This window comes from Monopterus albus, unplaced genomic scaffold, assembly GCF_001952655.1.
Source record: "Monopterus albus unplaced genomic scaffold, M_albus_1.0 scaffold34.1, whole genome shotgun sequence".
NCBI lineage: Eukaryota > Metazoa > Chordata > Actinopteri > Synbranchiformes > Synbranchidae > Monopterus > Monopterus albus.
Window position 1 is genome coordinate 1,004,800 of NW_018127914.1, and position 17,791 is coordinate 1,022,590.

At 38.8% G+C, this 17,791-nt stretch overlaps 2 protein-coding genes across 2 annotated transcripts; both read left to right on the forward strand.

Annotated features, from left to right (window-relative positions):
- The first annotated feature begins 1,619 nt into the window (after positions 1-1,619).
- LOC109958654 (leucine-rich repeat and immunoglobulin-like domain-containing nogo receptor-interacting protein 1) lies at positions 1,620-5,474 on the forward strand. The gene is made up of 4 exons (XM_020597492.1): positions 1,620-1,935; positions 2,086-2,611; positions 3,409-3,486; positions 3,671-5,474. Exon 4 carries the CDS (start codon positions 3,918-3,920, stop codon positions 5,472-5,474), a length of 1,557 nt encoding a protein of 518 aa, XP_020453148.1. The 5' UTR covers positions 1,620-1,935; positions 2,086-2,611; positions 3,409-3,486; positions 3,671-3,917.
- A 1,099-nt stretch (positions 5,475-6,573) lies between these two features.
- vps72a (vacuolar protein sorting 72 homolog a) lies at positions 6,574-12,801 on the forward strand. The gene is made up of 6 exons (XM_020597296.1): positions 6,574-6,977; positions 9,646-9,798; positions 10,306-10,426; positions 10,611-10,787; positions 11,431-11,575; positions 11,866-12,801. Exons 1-6 carry the CDS (start codon positions 6,861-6,863, stop codon positions 12,170-12,172), a joined length of 1,020 nt encoding a protein of 339 aa, XP_020452952.1. The 5' UTR covers positions 6,574-6,860; the 3' UTR covers positions 12,173-12,801.
- The last annotated feature ends 4,990 nt before the right edge of the window (positions 12,802-17,791 follow it).

Consider the following 17,791-nt stretch of genomic DNA (forward strand, 5'->3'; position numbering starts at 1 on the left):
AATTAAGTTTATATGCTTTATTACTGAGAGCCAGTTAGCTTAGCTAGTTAGCATAAAGACTGGAGGCACAGGTAAACAGCTGTAGGAGCTAAGTGCCTCTATCTAAAATGGCCTGGCAAGTGCCTTCTGTAAAACTGCTACAGTATGTGCTGTTTTTCATTTTGTGGAATAAACAAGTGAGATAATGGTGTTGTAAGTTTATTGGTAGACTAATGCTAGACAGACCAAGGCTAAATGGTTTCCCCTGCTTCCTGGCTTTTAAGCTGTCATTTACAGTAAGTTAAGCTAACTATTTGTAGTTTTTCCCTAAAATGTCACACAGTTCTTTTAAGATTCCAGTTCAGATTTGACCAAGAGCCTCTGTTACAATTTATCCCTCAATTTTTGCTCGTTTCCTGTAATCTCTTTACTGAACTCTAAAAAAAAGTTGTAAAAATAAATAAATAAATAAAACAAACACTTGAGAATTTCCCAGGAACATCACAGCAGGAAACAGCAATGATGAAACAATATGATGATAATCTGACAGGAGGATATGACACCGCGTGCAATTTAGATTTGGCTGAGGCTGTAATTGGCATTCAACTCCGCTTTTTCCTCTTCTTGCATCCGGGGTTGGACAGAGATTTGCTGATGAACACAGGTTCCCTCAGGTACCAGATGGCAAGTTCCTGACTCAGCACTGGCTCTTGTGTGGTGATGGTGCATCTTTTGTGTCAACACGCCGCATAGGCTAATCCCGCAGCTAAGCAGGGAGGCGATTCTCAGACACTTGATCATTTTTGTTTCTGTGTTTGCTGATTAAACAGTCATTTGTTTGAAAAATAATTAGCAGTAAAACATAATTAACTGGAGGAGTAGTGTGGGTGTAGTGAGCACTTAAAACACAAAAATGTAAAAATACACAAACGGATTCACACACGTTATATTTATTAGGTCTATAGTCATTTTTCAAGTCTTTTAGAGAAGTGGGATGAGATTTAATCACAGTGGAACCTATAAAGAAACCATTTTAGTTGTCAAAATCATGACTGACAGATTAATTGTGCTAATTATGAGTCGAATCAACTGATGTGTTCCAAATCACTTATTATGTAATAGTAAGAGAATGGATTCAGGGCAAGTGTGAACACTGAAAAGCAAAAGATTTACTTATTTACATGGACTAAAGTCTGATGGTTTATTGAGACCATTATTGATAGTAAATAGTGTCATCAGTTGTAGTAAACTCTATGAAGAAACATTCATATTTCTGTGATTAGTTATTTTATTATCTTTCCATTTATGTTCCAACTCTTGTTCCCGCACTTCAGGACATTTAAACTTTCTTCTGTTTTACAGTGAACAAGCAGAACTAAGACTCTGATGTGAGGTGTATTCACTGTATTGCTGTCTTGGCTTTCATTAGAGAAATAATACATTTACAAATATCTCAAGATATTCCTTTATTTCTAAGTGTTAGTGCTTAAATTCATTCCCATCTGGTGTTGCTCCCAAATCTGCACTTGGCTGACCTGTTGCCTCCTGTCATCCAGTGCAGTGTGTTGGATGGAGTCCAAGAGCTAGTGCATATAATCCCCCAGCATGCACCGTGCACAAGCACATCCAAGAGCCAGCTTGTTGTTGCCATGAGGACAGCGAAGCAATGGGGGAACTGAGATGAAAATGTCAGAATGGGAGGATGAGGCTTTCTTGTAAAGATGCGTCTATTTGTTTCTCTCACACTGCAGGCTTCATTTGGATGTATTTTTGAGCAACACAAGGTTTTGAGGTGGAGCTAATGAAGCAAAAGATTTACTCTGACCTTTGAATTCTGTTTGATACAATTTATATGAGACTATTTCAGAAAAATAAAACTACACCTCATGTTGTTTTACTACAAAAATTGTGAAAATAGGGCTCTCACGATGAGAAGCCCCCCAGACTGAAGATACGGTGAGTTATAATATATGATTTTCTTCTTCTTTGTTACAAATTAGTCTAACTATGTACCCTTTATATTACAGTACTGTCCTTTGTATTTGAACTCTTGAATCTGTCAAGCTAGTAAATTACTACTATTTCACCTTCGTACACTATTTTCAGTCTGCTCTTTGCTTGAGCTCTGAGGAGTTCAGGAGGAGTCCGACTTCATTCACTGCTCTGGGGAGCTGCTGTCGTCACAAGCAATCACAGTAAGCTCCCAAGATCCCTACCTATAACTATGTTTAGATAAAATTTTCCACCTGAAAAATAAGATCTAAGATACAGTATCCTGCTTTACTCTGGTTTGTTCACAGTTCACAGTGCAAAAGGCAAAGACTTTAGTGGAAAATCATTTAGAAACTCTTAGAGGTACAAACACTAAACGTGACACAGATCAAACTGAATCCGTCTACAGGATAAGAAAAAGCATTCACCTTTTAAGCTTTAGTGAGCATGAATAATTTTACACTTTAAATTTATAATCACAGCTCTTCTTGCAGAAAATGTCACAAATGTATCAGAAGACAGTCCTGCTGTTGTCGTTCTCTCTCCATCCCTCTTCTCACATGCTCTATAGTGTTGCATCATTCAGCACAACAACATGTGAGGAGAGCTGCCAAAACCGAGGGTGGCATCACACTTGAAGGTGCTAAATATTTTTTTCTATCTCTCTCTTGGCAATTTAAATGCATTTCTGCAAGTCACACATCTTTTGATGTGCTGATGCTTAAGTTATTATTACAGACTTACAGTTTATGTGTTACCTCTTGTTTTTACATAAGAAGAAAAAAGTCTGTTTATATGTTCACATGACATGGTCACATGTGAATAGGCTTCTAACTGATGAATGAATTATTTTTGGAATCATGAGCCACTGTGTGATTACAGATAACAGTAAGTAGGCATTTTCCAGAGTTACAGTCAGCCTTCATGTAGTATTATAAAATGCTTGAATCTGGCCAGAATCAGCATGCACAAATCTATTTCTGCTTTTTTCTACTTCTTAGTGGCTGATTTAGTAACTGTTAAAACAAGAATATCCGAATAAAAACACAGCGAGTTGACAACCTGTTATTGCTTTTTATTTTTACTTATTCCTGGTAGATGTGTTAAACTGATATACATCTACCCTTGGTACTTCTTGACTGAGTGGTGAAGTGGCTTCAGTCAGTTGAAATTCTGCTTCAAGGAACTGAATCCACACAGTCATACAGAAAGTTGAACATCAGAACAATCTCAGTCCATGAAAATTTATGTTCTAGGATGAATGACACTATCACCTGTGTACCTTATCAGCTTGGATTATTGCAGTATCATAAACAACATAGCCTAAAAATGAACTGAAATCACTGATATTCATATAGTAGTGCAAAATGAGCATCAGCATCATCATCTGGCAACATGTCAAAACTTCATTTGCTTTGTCTTTGCTCTTTTTTTCAGTATTTATGAGCCTACAAAGACGGGATCCTCCACTGGCAGCTGCCTGGTTATGAAAAAACATTTCCTGTTAGCCAAGAGGTAAGAAAAAAATAATAAAAAAAACAGCTTAGTGCAACCCTAACCATAACACCTTAACACCATCAACCTTCTTGTATTTGTGTGCTGCAGAGAGTCATGATTACTCCATTTTACCTGCTGTGATGTCAGTAAACACCACTGCTCTCTCATTCTTTTCTCAGCTGTCTCTCTCTGTCACATGCAGGCAGGCCACCAGATGTTTGAAGGGACTGTCATCCCCCAACAATTGTGCTGGGGAGCTCTCTACCTCTTGGCAGCAGGGGTGGCATTAACATCTGATGCACGCCTGTCATGTCCAACAGTTTTGCCACTGCAACGCTGTGCTGTTGAAGGTGAACTGCTCTGATGGCCAACTTAGCGCAGTGCCTTATGGTCTCCCGCAAAATGCTAAGTGACTAAACTTAACAACTCATAATAAGATCAAGTCTCTGATGCCTCAGCAGTTCCAGACTTTGTCACAACTCTTAAATTTAGATTTGAGTGACAACCTTCTGGAAATAATTGAAATGGAAGCCTTTCTTGGTTTGCAGAACCTGCTAACTCTGTGTCTTGCTCGTAATCGCCTGAAGATTATTCCTGTAGGAGCCTTTGCTGGCTTGACAAACCTGAAGGTACTGGACATAAGTAGCAATGAGATCCTTGTTTTCCTAGATTTTACTTTCCGTGACTTGGCTGCCCTGCAGTTTATGAAATCAGCAGATAATGATCTAGTTTTCATCTCTCATCTACCTTTCACTGGACTAAGCAATGTACAAGAGCTTCATCTTGATGGCAGCAACCTCACTGCTATGCCAACAGAGGCACTCGCACAGCTTATTGTACTGAGAAGTCTTCACTTTCATCGACTGGGCCTTACCACACTGCCAAACTACTCTTTTTGTCATCTAGTGCACCTCAAGGAGCTTGTCATTTCCCATTGCCCCTGGCTGGAGATGCTATCAGGAAACAGCCTATTTGGCCTAAATCTCACAGCCCTCACCATTAGACACTGCAACCTCAGTGCTGTCCCCTACACCCCTCTCCATCACCTTGTATATCTTTTATACCTTGACCTTTCCTTTAATCCAATTACTTACATTCACAGAAACATGCTTGGAGACTTGCTTCGGCTCCAAGAGCTCCATCTAATTGGCGGATCATTGCTGCGCATCGAAATAGGAGCGTTCAGGGGTTTAACACATTTCAAACTGCTGAATGTATCCAAAAACCTGCTCACCACATTTGAGGCAGGTGCTTTTCATTCACTGGACACCCTAAAAACTCTGGGACTTGATAACAACCCACTGGTATGTGACTGGCGTTTGCTGTGGCTGGTGCGAAGACGCCAGTACCTGGACTTTGGTGGGCATTCACCAAATTGCACTCCCTCGGTCCAGGTGCAGGGATGGAACTTTCTCGGCTTTTCTGAAGCTGAGCTCCCAGGCCTGCTCACTTGTCGGCAGCCTCAAATTCTGAACCACAAACTCCAAGAAGTGAAAGTAGATCAGGGACACACAGTAGTCTTTTATTGCAAAGCAGAAGGTGACCCTCTGCCATCTGTCAGCTGGCTAAACCCACAGCTAAGACTGTTATCACCCATTGGTAGAATACGGACTCTCTCTAATGGCTCATTGGAGGTTCGCTATGCTCAGCCTCAAGACAGTGGTACTTATCTCTGTGTGGCATCTTACGCAGCAGAAAATGCCAGCCTGGCCATCAGCCTTCATGTCCAAGCCTTTCCATCATCTTCTAAAAACCACTTTCATCTTAAAGGCTGGTTTGCTTTTCCATCTGCCTCTCCAGGTCTGGATGAAAATCAAAAACTCCCATTTGACATCAAAACATTACTGATAGCAGCAACCATTGGGTTTCTTTCATTTTTCAGCTCTGTAAGCTTATGTTTCATTTTCATGTTCTTCTGGAGTAAAAAGCAAAGTGCCATGTCTAATAGTAATGGGGGCACAGGAAACTATATGGAAACAAGTAGGTTCACCATGAAACTACTATGAGTCAGTAAGTAAAATGTCTATTTCTAGTTAAATAGCTCACGAGTAAGGATCGTCAGCTGTAAAATATAAAACCATCTGACACTGAAGCCCCAGTTTCTAAGCAGAATTGAAAAATTACAATCAAAACTGAACTTTATTAGTGTGTTAAATTGTAACATGCTAAGAAACAATTTTAAATCTCAAAGGAATAGTAGGCTTATTTAATAAAATAATTATTGGACATTGGACACTTATAACAATATGGTAACCTTATATTAAGGTTAATGTATACAACACTTGCATCTCTATAGCATGTCATTCATATTCTATTAATTGAATATTACATTTTTCCTAGTATTCTGACATTGCCACATTTATTGTTTAATGGATGCATGTAATGTATTTTCTTTTTCACTTCCAAATAAAGCACTTAATATGTTTGCTCTCTAAAAGTGACATAAAATAAAACGACTGTGCTCATAAATATGTCATGTTATTGTTACCTCCGCCATGGGCAGGGGTTATGTTTTTACATGCGTTTATTGATTTGTTTGTTAACAGCATAACTCAAAAAGTAATGAATGGATTTGAATGACATTTTTGGCAAGGTGAGGTATGGGCCACAGAACAATGGATTTGATTTTGGTGCAGCAGTAGGTTTTCATGGTCAAGCAATCATATATGAGGGTCAACCTACCATAGGAATATTGCTTTTATGGCATTATGGAGAAACTGAGTTGCTCTTGCAGATGTTTCACTGTCTTAGCGCTGTCTAGTTTTTTCATGTGCTTTTTCAGTGGTTGTCAGTCCAAAGTTCACATGAAACACATCACATGAAGTAAGTGTTGGCTTTGTGATTGTTTTTATAGATAATGGATGGATGGATGTTTATGATAGGTTTTCACATGGCCCTGGAATGTCACATAACACTGAGGCATACATAATGCAGGTTTAATCTGTCCACATTCAGAATATATTATAGACATACAGTAAAATGTTCATCCAAATGATGTTCTGACAAATCTTCATTCTAAATAAAATTCAATTAAATGCGTACAGAATGTGTGCTTTACCAAGTCAAAATGTTTGACCGTTAAGTTTTATTTTGAAGATACCGCTGTACCAGAAGTACAACAACTGTCCCGGATGTGTTTTTCACAAAAAGGTGGCGGCGGTTAGTAGAGCCTGTCTGTGAGGTAGCTAATGAACACAATTTTTAGTATATTAGTGTGAATTTAAGGTGTATTTGTAATTTGAATAAATATGGCTACGTACATATAATTGAGTAGGCGCCGCGAGTAAGGACGGGATAAAAGAAACCGCTCAAGATTGCTTATAACGTTAGCATGTAGCTAAACACCTAAAGATTAACATTAGATATTTTAGAATTGTTTGGAAATTGCAACCATGAGTCTGGCAGTTGGTCGAGAACCCAGAAAGACTGCTGGCAATCGCATGTCAAAGTTACTGGATGCTGAAGAAGAGGACGAGTTCTACAAGACCACCTATGGAGGTTTTAACGATGTGAGTAACTTAGCTAGTAAACACAGCTAATGGGTTAGCTAACTTCCGGCTAGCTTGCGTGGTAACTTGAATATCGTGTCGGACATGTTATTTACATAATAAGGGACACGATTTAACGTTAAATCATATTAAATGTTATCATTGACAGAGAACCCTATCGCAAGATACCAGAGTATCAAAGAGTGTCACAATTTCTAACAGTGGACGTCAAAAAGTGGGATTTATTGCATGGCTGTGGTACACGTATTGTTTCGTAATAGACTGGCAGCTGAGTGCATGTTCGTGTACATCTCAAAGTCTGCAGTGCTAGAAGACATACCCGTCCCACTGTGTTCATGCCATCATTCCTGCATTTAATGCCACCGCTGATATTTAGGCATCCAAAGATCATATTTATTATGGGGTTTTCAAAAAGTTTCCCTTAGGGTGCCGGGTCTGTTGAGAACAGGACAAATAACCATTAACTTTTCTTTTCTCAGTTCTGTGAGTGGGGCTTGTCAGATGTGCTTGATGAGGAGGAAAATGCATACAAGTTCAAAAATCCCACAGACAGAGTACCGAGAAAGCCTCTACATCTAAAGCACACACAAATACAGTCAGTACAGAAAGTATTCAGACTCTTTCAAGTTTTCCACATTTTGTTATGTTTCAGCTCATCATAAAATGGATTCAGTTAAATTTTTTTCCTCATCAATGTGTGCACAATACTCCACAATGATGAAGTGAAAACAGGTTTTTGGAGTATTTTGTAAATTTATTAAAAATAAAAGACTGAAATATTTCATTGACATAAATATTCAAATCATTTGTTATGACACTTGCAGTCGAGCTCTGGAGCATCCTACTCCTGTCACTGGTCATTGAGATGCTTCTCCAGCTTGATTAGAGTCTATCTATGCCCAATTTGGTTATAATTAGGAAAGGCACATACCTGTCTGTATAAGGCCTCATAGTTGATGATGTATGTCAGAGTGAAAAGAAAGCCAGGAGATCGAGAGAATTGTGTATAGACCTGCGAGACAAAATTGTGTCAAGACACAGATTTGGGGAAGGATACAAGAACATTTCTGCAGCATTGAAAGTGTCCAAGAACACATTATCCTTCATCATTGTCAGATGGAAGAGATTTTAAACCACCAACAGTCTTCACAGATCTGCCCTCTGAACTGTTTGGCCACAATTCCCAGTAACAATAATACCATCCCTACCGCCAAACACGGTGGTGCCAACATCATGCTGTGGGGATGTTTTTCTGCGTCTGGGACTGGCAGACTAGTCAGGGTAGAGGGAAGGATGGATTCAGAAAAATATAGAGCAATTCTGAATGAAAACCTTCTCCAGAATGCTCAGGATCTCAGGCTGGGGCGAAGGCTTACATTTCAATAAGACAACGACCTGAAGTATACTGCCAAGAAAACAAAGGAGTGGTTTTGGGAAAGCTCTGTTAAAGTCCTGGAGTGACCCAGACAGAGTCTGGACCTGAACCCAATAGAGCACCCCTGGAGAGACCTGAAAATGGCTGTGCGGCAACACTACCCATCCAACCTTGTTGACCTTGAATGATTCTACCAAGAAAAATTGCAAAACACAAGATGTGCCAGGCTTGCAGCTTTATAATCAAGAAGACCTGAGGCTGTCATTGATGCCAAATGTGCTTTAACCAAGTACTAAATGAAGGGTCTGAATACTTATGTAAAGGGGTATTTCAGTCTTTTATCTTTAATACATTTTGAAAACACTTGAAAAACCTGCTTTCACTTAATAATTAGTAGGCATTGTGTGTAGATTGATGAGAAAAAAAGAATTGAATCCATTTTAAGATGAGTCTGAAATATAACCAAATGTGGAAAACTTGAAATGGTCTAAAAACTTTCCGTACTGACTGTAGATGAGCCTAGAAAATTTCTTTAGTTAAGGCATGCAGCAGCTCTCCAAATCAACATGCCAATATGATTCATCTGAAACTGTGACCACGACTCCAAAATATCCTGGCTCAGTCCATCTTTACAGCTAACAACAAATCTGTGAAAGTCAGATCAGGGTGTCAGTCTTTCTTACATCAGACTCAGAATGAGAAGAAAGGCTTCATCCTATTATGTCAGAACATAGCGCACTATTATTTGACATTTTAGCAACTTAATATAAGAGAGCTAATTTTCTGAAGCTACTGGTGCAAAGGTCAACTTGTGTCGGGAGATTTGGCAGCAGCTGCTTTAGCAGATCTGACATTAGTCACAGCTTAGGTTGGCAAAAGTAACTAGATAAAAAAAAAAAAAAAAAAACCAATGCCTCAGTCATCTATGATACAACAACTTGACCATGCCTGTTCATTGAAGGCTAGTCCAACTTAGTGTCATTCAGGTGTTTTTTAGCTTGTGGCCGATGTTGATCTTTGTCACTGCAGTTTGTTGGGGTTTGTATATGCTGTCCTGATTTTAATGTCACTAACTTTGCAGGTGTCTCTTATCCATGCAGATTATTTCAATTCCTTAGAGCTCCGTTAGTTGTCTCTTGCTGATTCGAGAACTTGTATAAAATTTCCCAGAGTCTTGTACATCTGAAAACTATTGCTGACTAATGTATACTGAAGGTAGCTGCATTATCAGGTTATCTACCTCATTGTATTTCATAACTTGTTAGGAAACTATTTCTTTTTGCTTCCACTCAGGAATCAGGAGATGATGAGTATCACGGAGAACATTCGGACACAGAGGACGAGGTGGACAGCGACTTTGACATCGATGAGGGAGACGAGCCAGACAGCGACCAGGAAGAGGATGCACCTCGGAGGAAAAGTCGGGTTGTCACTAAAGCTTATAAGGCATGGAAAGTAATTTCTTGTTATCGGATGAATCAAGTGTATGCATTAATAACTCTGAGTTTAATTATCTTCCTTATAAACAAAAAATGTTCACCTTGTATTGAGGGGTTATTAAGTGTAGATTGATGGGCAACAGTGGGTTTTTGTCCATTTAAAATTAGATCAATGGCACAATAAAGGGTTCTGAATACTTTCTGAAGCCATTGTATGGACTTTCCAGCCCCTCTTACGTTCAACAGATGCTTACATGAACCTTAAAGTTGATTTTTGCTGTTGTTGGTCTGAAACCAGTGGCACTGCAGGAAGTGTGGCTTCACTCAAGCCATTGGTGGCCATATGTCATTCTCTCAATAGTAACTGAAGGACCAGAAAGAATTGATTGAACTTTGCCACCACTTTAGAAATCGCATTCTGGTTCTAAGCACTTCTAGCTTACTGTTGGGGAAGTTTGACTTAGTTTGCTGGTTATATGTGTCTGAAAAAGTTTTTGTCTTTGTTTAATCCAAGGAACCTATAAAAGTGTTTAAACCCAAACCCAAAAGACCCTCTGAGGAACACAAGAAGACTGAGAAAACTAAAGTGGAGCTCAAAAGGAGAATTCCGCAAGAATTTCAAGATTTTGGCGAGAGTAAGATTACTACAACCTCCCCTTTCAGATATCTCCTCATAAACTATCCAGAAACTTTGCATTAAAACTGTTTTAACACAGAAGCCATTATATTTTAAGCACATAATGATGACATCATAGCTGCATCAGAAAAAGTTTTACAACATAATATTCAACACACTATGTACGCCTTGATATTCTTTAGCTCGGAAGTCTGTGCGACAGTCCACCAGTGAACATACCCGAAAGACCAATCTGCGCTTACAAGAGCGTCAGGATGCCCCTCGACGACGGAGAGGTGGTCATCGTGACCGGCCCCTTACCCAGGAAGAGCTGCTGGCTGAGGCCAAGATAACAGCTGAGATCAACATTCGATCATTAGGTAAAGTAACTAGTAACTAGTCAAGTTACTCAGATGTAAAGAGGATGTTTTCTTAGGTATACTTAGATGTAAAGAGGATGTTTTCTTAGGTAGAAGGTGATGTCAGGTACTTATGGTTAAGCTTCAGTACATCAAATGTGACACTGATGACTAACATGATCATATGTCTGACTTCATCATGTACAGGCAGATTATAAATGACATTAGAAATAGTAAGTATACTTAGACCAATTAAATAAGCTTAAGGATTTTTAAAAGTCCAGCTGTGGTTACTCATAACAGACATTAGACCCAGATGTAGTTGGTTGTGTTAAGTCCATGACCTCTCTTAACAGCTATGAAGATTTCAGCCCATCAAAGGGTGCAATGACTATATAAGACATAAATGGTGTGCCTGTATATAGAGAAATTTAGTTGGAAATCACTTGCTGTGCTCAATATGTGTGAATCCATAAAGCCCATCTGTTCGACAACTAAATACACAATCACTGTAAATATTGTATACTGATTAATTTAACTGTTGTTACTAAATTAGTTAAATTTACCATTATGTTGCCTCAAGCTGTGTCAAATCTCCTGTTGATTCAGTTAATGCAATATACTTGAAGTATGGATGCCTCTATTCATTTTACTGTATGTGTAGAGAACTATGAACGTCTGGAGGCAGACAAGAAGAAACAAGTCCATAAGAAGCGTCGTTTTGAGGGACCAACCATCCGGTACCATTCGGTCCAGATGCCCCTCGTCTCTCACTCAGTCTTAAAAGAAGAAAACGTAGATGTTGAAGGGTACGTATGAGCTGCTAATTAATTAGCTTTAAAAATGCATTCTTGTCTGCTTGAAGTAATCTATTATAAATTCATTAAACTTAACTATTTGATTCTTTTTAGGTAATCATATGCCAGAACATTGTGTGGTCATGATCAGTAGTAGTTGTATTTTCACTTGTCCTGCTGTGGTATCTGTAGTGAATGTGTAACATGATTTAAAAAACTTAGAAAATAGTTGCCAAGACACCAATGAATATAGTATATATGTATGAAAATAGTCATTTTTATGCTTTTTTCATTTTTCAAAGGTTGGATCAGGATGTTCCTCAGACTGCACCCCAGAATCCCACCACACCTTCACAGCAACCTGCTGGTGGCTTGTGCTCCCGTACTTATATAACAGTCAGTGACGATGAGGCTTTTGAGGCAGCGTTCCCACGCAGCGCCCAGTCAAGTCCTCAGCTACCCGTCCAGGAGGTTTGTCCTGTCACTCACAAGGCTGCGCTGTACCGAGACCCAGTTACTGATATACCTTATGCTAATGCACGAGCCTTCCGCATCATCCGTGACGCGTACCGCAAATACGTAGCTGCTCATGGATTTCCGCACGCTTAGGAAGGAGTGACGGGAATTGACTCCATACCATCAAAGGGTCCCTGGCATAAAATGGTTGTCAAACAGAGTGCTGTTGCAATTCAGACTAATTTCAATTTAGGAAATACAGTAGGTTTGTGTTTCTTTTATTAAAAAAAATCTCAGTTTAGGTACAGTGACTTGATTGTGTGATTTAAAGTAAAGTCACAACCTGTTGTCTTCCACCTCTACCACAGATACCATTTATTCAAACATCTTTGTGAATCTGCGTTTTCCTCCCTTTGTACCAGTGTCCCTAACCCCAGGAATTTGCAGTTCACTTTGGGATTGAGCAGTTATAACAATAATTATGTTGCTGTTGTTGAAGCAGCTATACTTTGTAAATTGACTTACAAGGATGTACAGCAACTCAGTGAGAAACCAGTGTTACCACAGCCAAATCTTGTTGCATTCTTGAGAGCTATAACAAAGTCTTTCTTGTGACTAGTGGATGAAAAGCTACAACTTGGCTTTGGAATTCAAAATAGGTCTGTATATTGGTAACTTAGATTTTTTTTTTATGACTTGCCTTGTTTACTGTTTGCTAAGAAATTTTTGTTTCTACAAATGTACATACTAAACAGAAAATAAATATATGAAACTTGTAGTAATTCATATTTACTATTTCTATGTACTCTTGATTTATAACACATTTTATAACCATCAAACACTGCAACCACAGCCACACTGTAAAAAAAAACAAAAAAAAAAACACTCTCAAATGAGTTTTGTTTATACAGTATAAGCCAAAGCATATTTTTAAGAATCTGTGTACAGACGGTGTCATCCCATCCTTATGAGATGGCTTGAAGTTTAATATGTTATGCCCCTTATGATGTAAAAGTTACACTTAATCTACCTATAGAGCAGTACCTGTACCTATGCTTACGTTTATCCAGAAGACAAATGACTATATTGTGTTTGTTTAAAAAAAAAAAAACTTGTTTTCAGTATTCACTCTAACCTTTTTACTGAAATTGCATGAGCTAATTTTAAAGAACTGGGCCCAGGAAATTTGTTTAATGTCTCATCTGACACATCAGTGTTAACAGTTTTAGGTCAAAGCTATAAATCTTCCCCGCTATTGCTCGTTGATAAATTTTAGCAGAAGAGGCATTAAAATAGGAAAAACTATGTATGGTTTGCTAGGAAATCATATGTTTGATTCTTCCACTTTCAGTTCTATGCTTTTATTCTTTTTTTTAATATTTAATTTCATACTTTAGATATTAGTTCAGGTTTTCACCAAGTGCTAGATACCGGGTGAGGTAGGACATCTGAGTAATGCTACATTACAGTATCTCAGTAAAGCAGACAGACTATTTATAAATCTTTTGAACATGTTTGAACTGGCTGTTAAGCTATTATAAAATTTTCTTTCTGTTCATGGTTAATAGCAGAAAATTGTTGGCGCTCCAGTGATGCAATGCTGCCATGTCCACCCCTCTAGGACCTTCAACTGTTTTCTATATTTATTCTCTTAGGCTCTAATCACAGAGCAAACCAGTCTCCTGCACAGTGTCCTCTAGCTTTTGGCCATCAGCCAGTGTTGTTACATAAAAGCCCACTGGGGAACAAAACTAATGTAAAAGTTTTCAGTGCCTAGAATAATCATGGGTAAAAATGACACCTCCAAAAACAATAAGCACCTTTTACTATATGTCTATTAAAAAAAAGAAGGGTTTGTTTTTCAGCTGAAGATCATAGTTTACCAAGGAACACGATGGATGAGGATGATGTCATGACTGACCTTGATTATTTATTTATGTATTTATTTATTTATTTTTTCGGTTTCAGGCACAACTCCTGCTCAGTCTGCCTTCATGTCAGTTTAGTCCTCAGCAGATGGTTCAGGCAGATTTATTATTTATTTATTTTTTTACCTTTGTAGGAAAGCCTCCAAAATTCTGATTTGACATTGCTTCTAAAAGGATAATGTTGCTTTCAAGCAGACGTTCACCTGCGATTACTGTAATGTCCTGGTGGCGCCGAGCAGAGCATCTCACTAAACAGTTAATCACATCTTGTTTTCTGTGTTGTAAATTTTAATGCCTTAGCTTCATTTGCAGTTTTCCACCTGCCTGCTGTCAGGATGATCTCACTCATGTAGAAAATAAACCCTGGTTACTGTACTCGGTTTATTCGCTATAAACCCAGTTTGATTTGTGGATTGAAAGGAGGGGGAAATGAATATAAAATGGCAAGGCTTCTTTGTACAACTTAGAATAGAGCCTCAGTTGCCAAAATGAATGGATGCCGGCAGTGGCTGTGTCCTTAATCCATATTACATACTAAGCAGGTTTTACTGTGTAGTGCATTTACACTGGGAAAGGTAAAGGCAATTCAAAACATTAAAACCTTTAATTTGTGTGTTTTTGATGGGACAATTTTCACATACTGCACTGTTAAAAAGGAAAAGATATTTTTATGGCTTGAAAAAAGTAGGATGATAATGTACTGTAGCTTCAGGAACACCATCGGAAAAGTTCAATCAACGGTAACATTCTCAAGTCTCAGTTTAATTGGGAGCCAGTGTCATAGGTATTGTTTTCTGTTAGTATTCAATGGCTTATAGATAAGTATAATAATAATAGTGTATCTAGTATAAAAATGGGACACAGCCGGATTTATGCCTTCCATTACCAGGGGGAAGAATCATCTTTCAAATTGTTCGGGCTTTTGTTGGATATGCTAATGCATGTCTACCGCTTGTGGCAGTGGCTGCTGTGTAGGTAGATGGCATGGTAAAATACTGATCTACCAAAAGGAATAAGTGAGTAACCAATTACTTAAATATCATATGAGTATTGGCAGTCAGATGGTCTCTGTCATGGGGCATACAATGCTAGTGAAGTGGACAGCAGAGGCGGATCAGCCATCTGGAAGTTTCCCTGGTGAGCTGTCCGACAGCTGACCTTACTTGCTCTGCGTTTGTTGTATGCCGGGTTGACAGACAGGCCGATGTATTAATCAGGACAGTCTGCCCAACAAATTAACATAGAGTGACAGAAGATCAGACAAAGAAAATCCTCTCAGACTGACATTACCAAGCACAAACTGTTTCCTAGAAGAGTTCGTCCTCTACGCCATCTGCAGCGTGCTGTGCTACTTTGGCAGGTAAACATTCAGTTTTGATAAAAACAAAAATAGAATAGAATGGAAGGTCCTTGGAAAGATGACTAAATCAAGGAGTAGTGGCTGTAGCAAATATTCATTGTCTCAAGTAATTTCACTAGACTTACCCCAAATTACAATTTAGCACAGACTTGAGCAGAATTTGTGCAAGGCCGTGCAAACCTTGTTGTCTCGTTGAATTCAAACTGGCCCTGCGATGGACTGGTGACCTGTCCAGGGTGTACCCTTCGCCCGATTGCCGGCTGGGATTGGCTCCGGCCCCCCCGTGACCCCTATTCAGGGACTAGGCGGTAGAAGATGGATGAATGAATGAATTCAAACTGATTTAAGCACACTATTATCTTCAGCTTTTGAGGGTAGAGATTTCAAAGACCATGTTGCACAAAGCCATTTCTAAAGGTTTGGGGTTGTTACGGTGTCACATTACATTCACAGCAAAAGCAGAAAATCACACTGGGAAAAAGAATTTTTTATTATGCCTTTTCAATTCTGTCAGCCTCAACACTTGTTCCTTGAAATCAACTGCTGCCCACACACTACCACTAGCTTTGGTGAAGAAGAAAAACGCATTAATTCACAAATAAGTTATCCTTTAAAGCGCTGATGATGATGAATTCAGCGTCAGGCTAAGCCAATGTCTCTGGTGTATAGACAGATGTAGCATACGTAGATAAAATATTTAGCCTGCAGTGTTTCAGAAGCATTCCAGTTTCATGCATCTAAAACAATTCTCGTATCATCTGCAACAATAGAATCCTGAAAGCCTTGTCTCCCACATACTGCACAGTGCGTATGGTACCAGCTGAACAGTTTTCAGAATAGGAAGAGAGGGAACTGCATTATCACTTGTTCTAGTGTGGTAGTTGCCATGGAGATGAGTGTAGGTGGTGTACTGTGCTGTACTCCTTCCCTTGTCCTCTCCCCTCTTCTATTGCCCACCCTCTGTTCTGCTATCTGCAACACCCGTGCAACTTTCAGTCCTCATATTCACTTTTTCTGCTTGTTTTTTTTTGTGCTCCTTGATATTGAATTTTTGTGCTTGGTTTGCATTCTGTTAAATGTGCATTGTTGCAGTGGGCAGTTTTCAGTTTGAAACCACACTCAGCTGGAATGTGTAGCCTGTAATTTTACCCCAAAAGCAGCAAACTGAAAGTTAAATTGGGTTGAGAGCATTTTAGGCTCTACTGTTTGGCTCTGCTGCGTTGTAATGAGGATCACATTCTTCATGTGGTTTCATTTCTTCAAACATTTACTGCATATTCCATGACTGATGACCTCTTTTGTTTTGCTTGGGTCCCTCAGATCCTCCCTGATTTGTCTTTATTCCAAATTTTTTTTCTGCTGATCATCCAAGTTCTTACATTATATATGCTTTGTCAGTCTCTTTTTGTTGCAGACCTATTTTTTTTATTTTTTTATTATCAGTTTCCATGGAGATGTGTGTGCATGTGAGTGCTTGACTGAGGGTTGAGAGTGAACGAATGGAGACATGTCATTTCCAGTTCATATTTTTGAAGACTGCACCCAGTGTCTTAAGTTAGTTTTTGACAAACGGTAACATCAGTGACGTTTGCTACTTCCTGTCCAGTTTGATCACATCTTCTCCTGCTTCCTATATTTGTCTTTGCAGCAAATGGATTTTGCATTTTAAATCCCATTAAATGATCACATTAAAAACCCTGAACAAACTATGATTTTAACAGGAAGATAAAAGAAAATGGAAGAAGAAAAATCAGTGGAGTCTAGTTTGATGAACATTTTACAAGTGTTTAGTACAGACACGTCACAGTCTGCACACAACTGAAAATAAGTAAAGGCTTTATTTTAATGCAGTGAGTATCCTCTGTTAAGTGTGTTTATAATAGAAAAAAGCCTTTGAGTCATTACCATTTAGGGAAGAAGGGTTATCAGTACTCACGTCTCAGTTTTATAACCAGTGTCTTTCCACAGCAAGGCTCATGTTTGTGAGACCGAGACAAAAAACCATGAGGAGGTTACACTTTCTTCATCAGAGATTTATGTAACACTTTCTTTACTGTATATATGCCCACAAAACGATCTATGACACATTCAGGATTTAACAATTAGCAGTACATACTTATGTAACATGTTTCTATAGCAGATATCAAAATAAAAATCCTTTGAATCAGAACAATAGCAGTTGCCTTCCCACTTCTTCGCCTATATGGACAGTTTTGTTGGGCTGGCACTTTTTTTCACCACTATTAAAATCCAAATGAGTCACCCACAGGCTTTGATTTCGCCTGTCTGTGAGCTATCGGGTTTCTTTTAAACACAGAAACCTCACTGAGCACCTTAAATGATAGCTCATGTTTTTTTTCACCGTTGTCTTAAACAATACCCACATGCCTTTACTGAAAGAGATCTTAGTTAATACTCCTCCATACTGGCTGTGAAGTGATCCTTCCTAGCAAAACTCCAGTGTAAAGAATCAGAAATCGGACG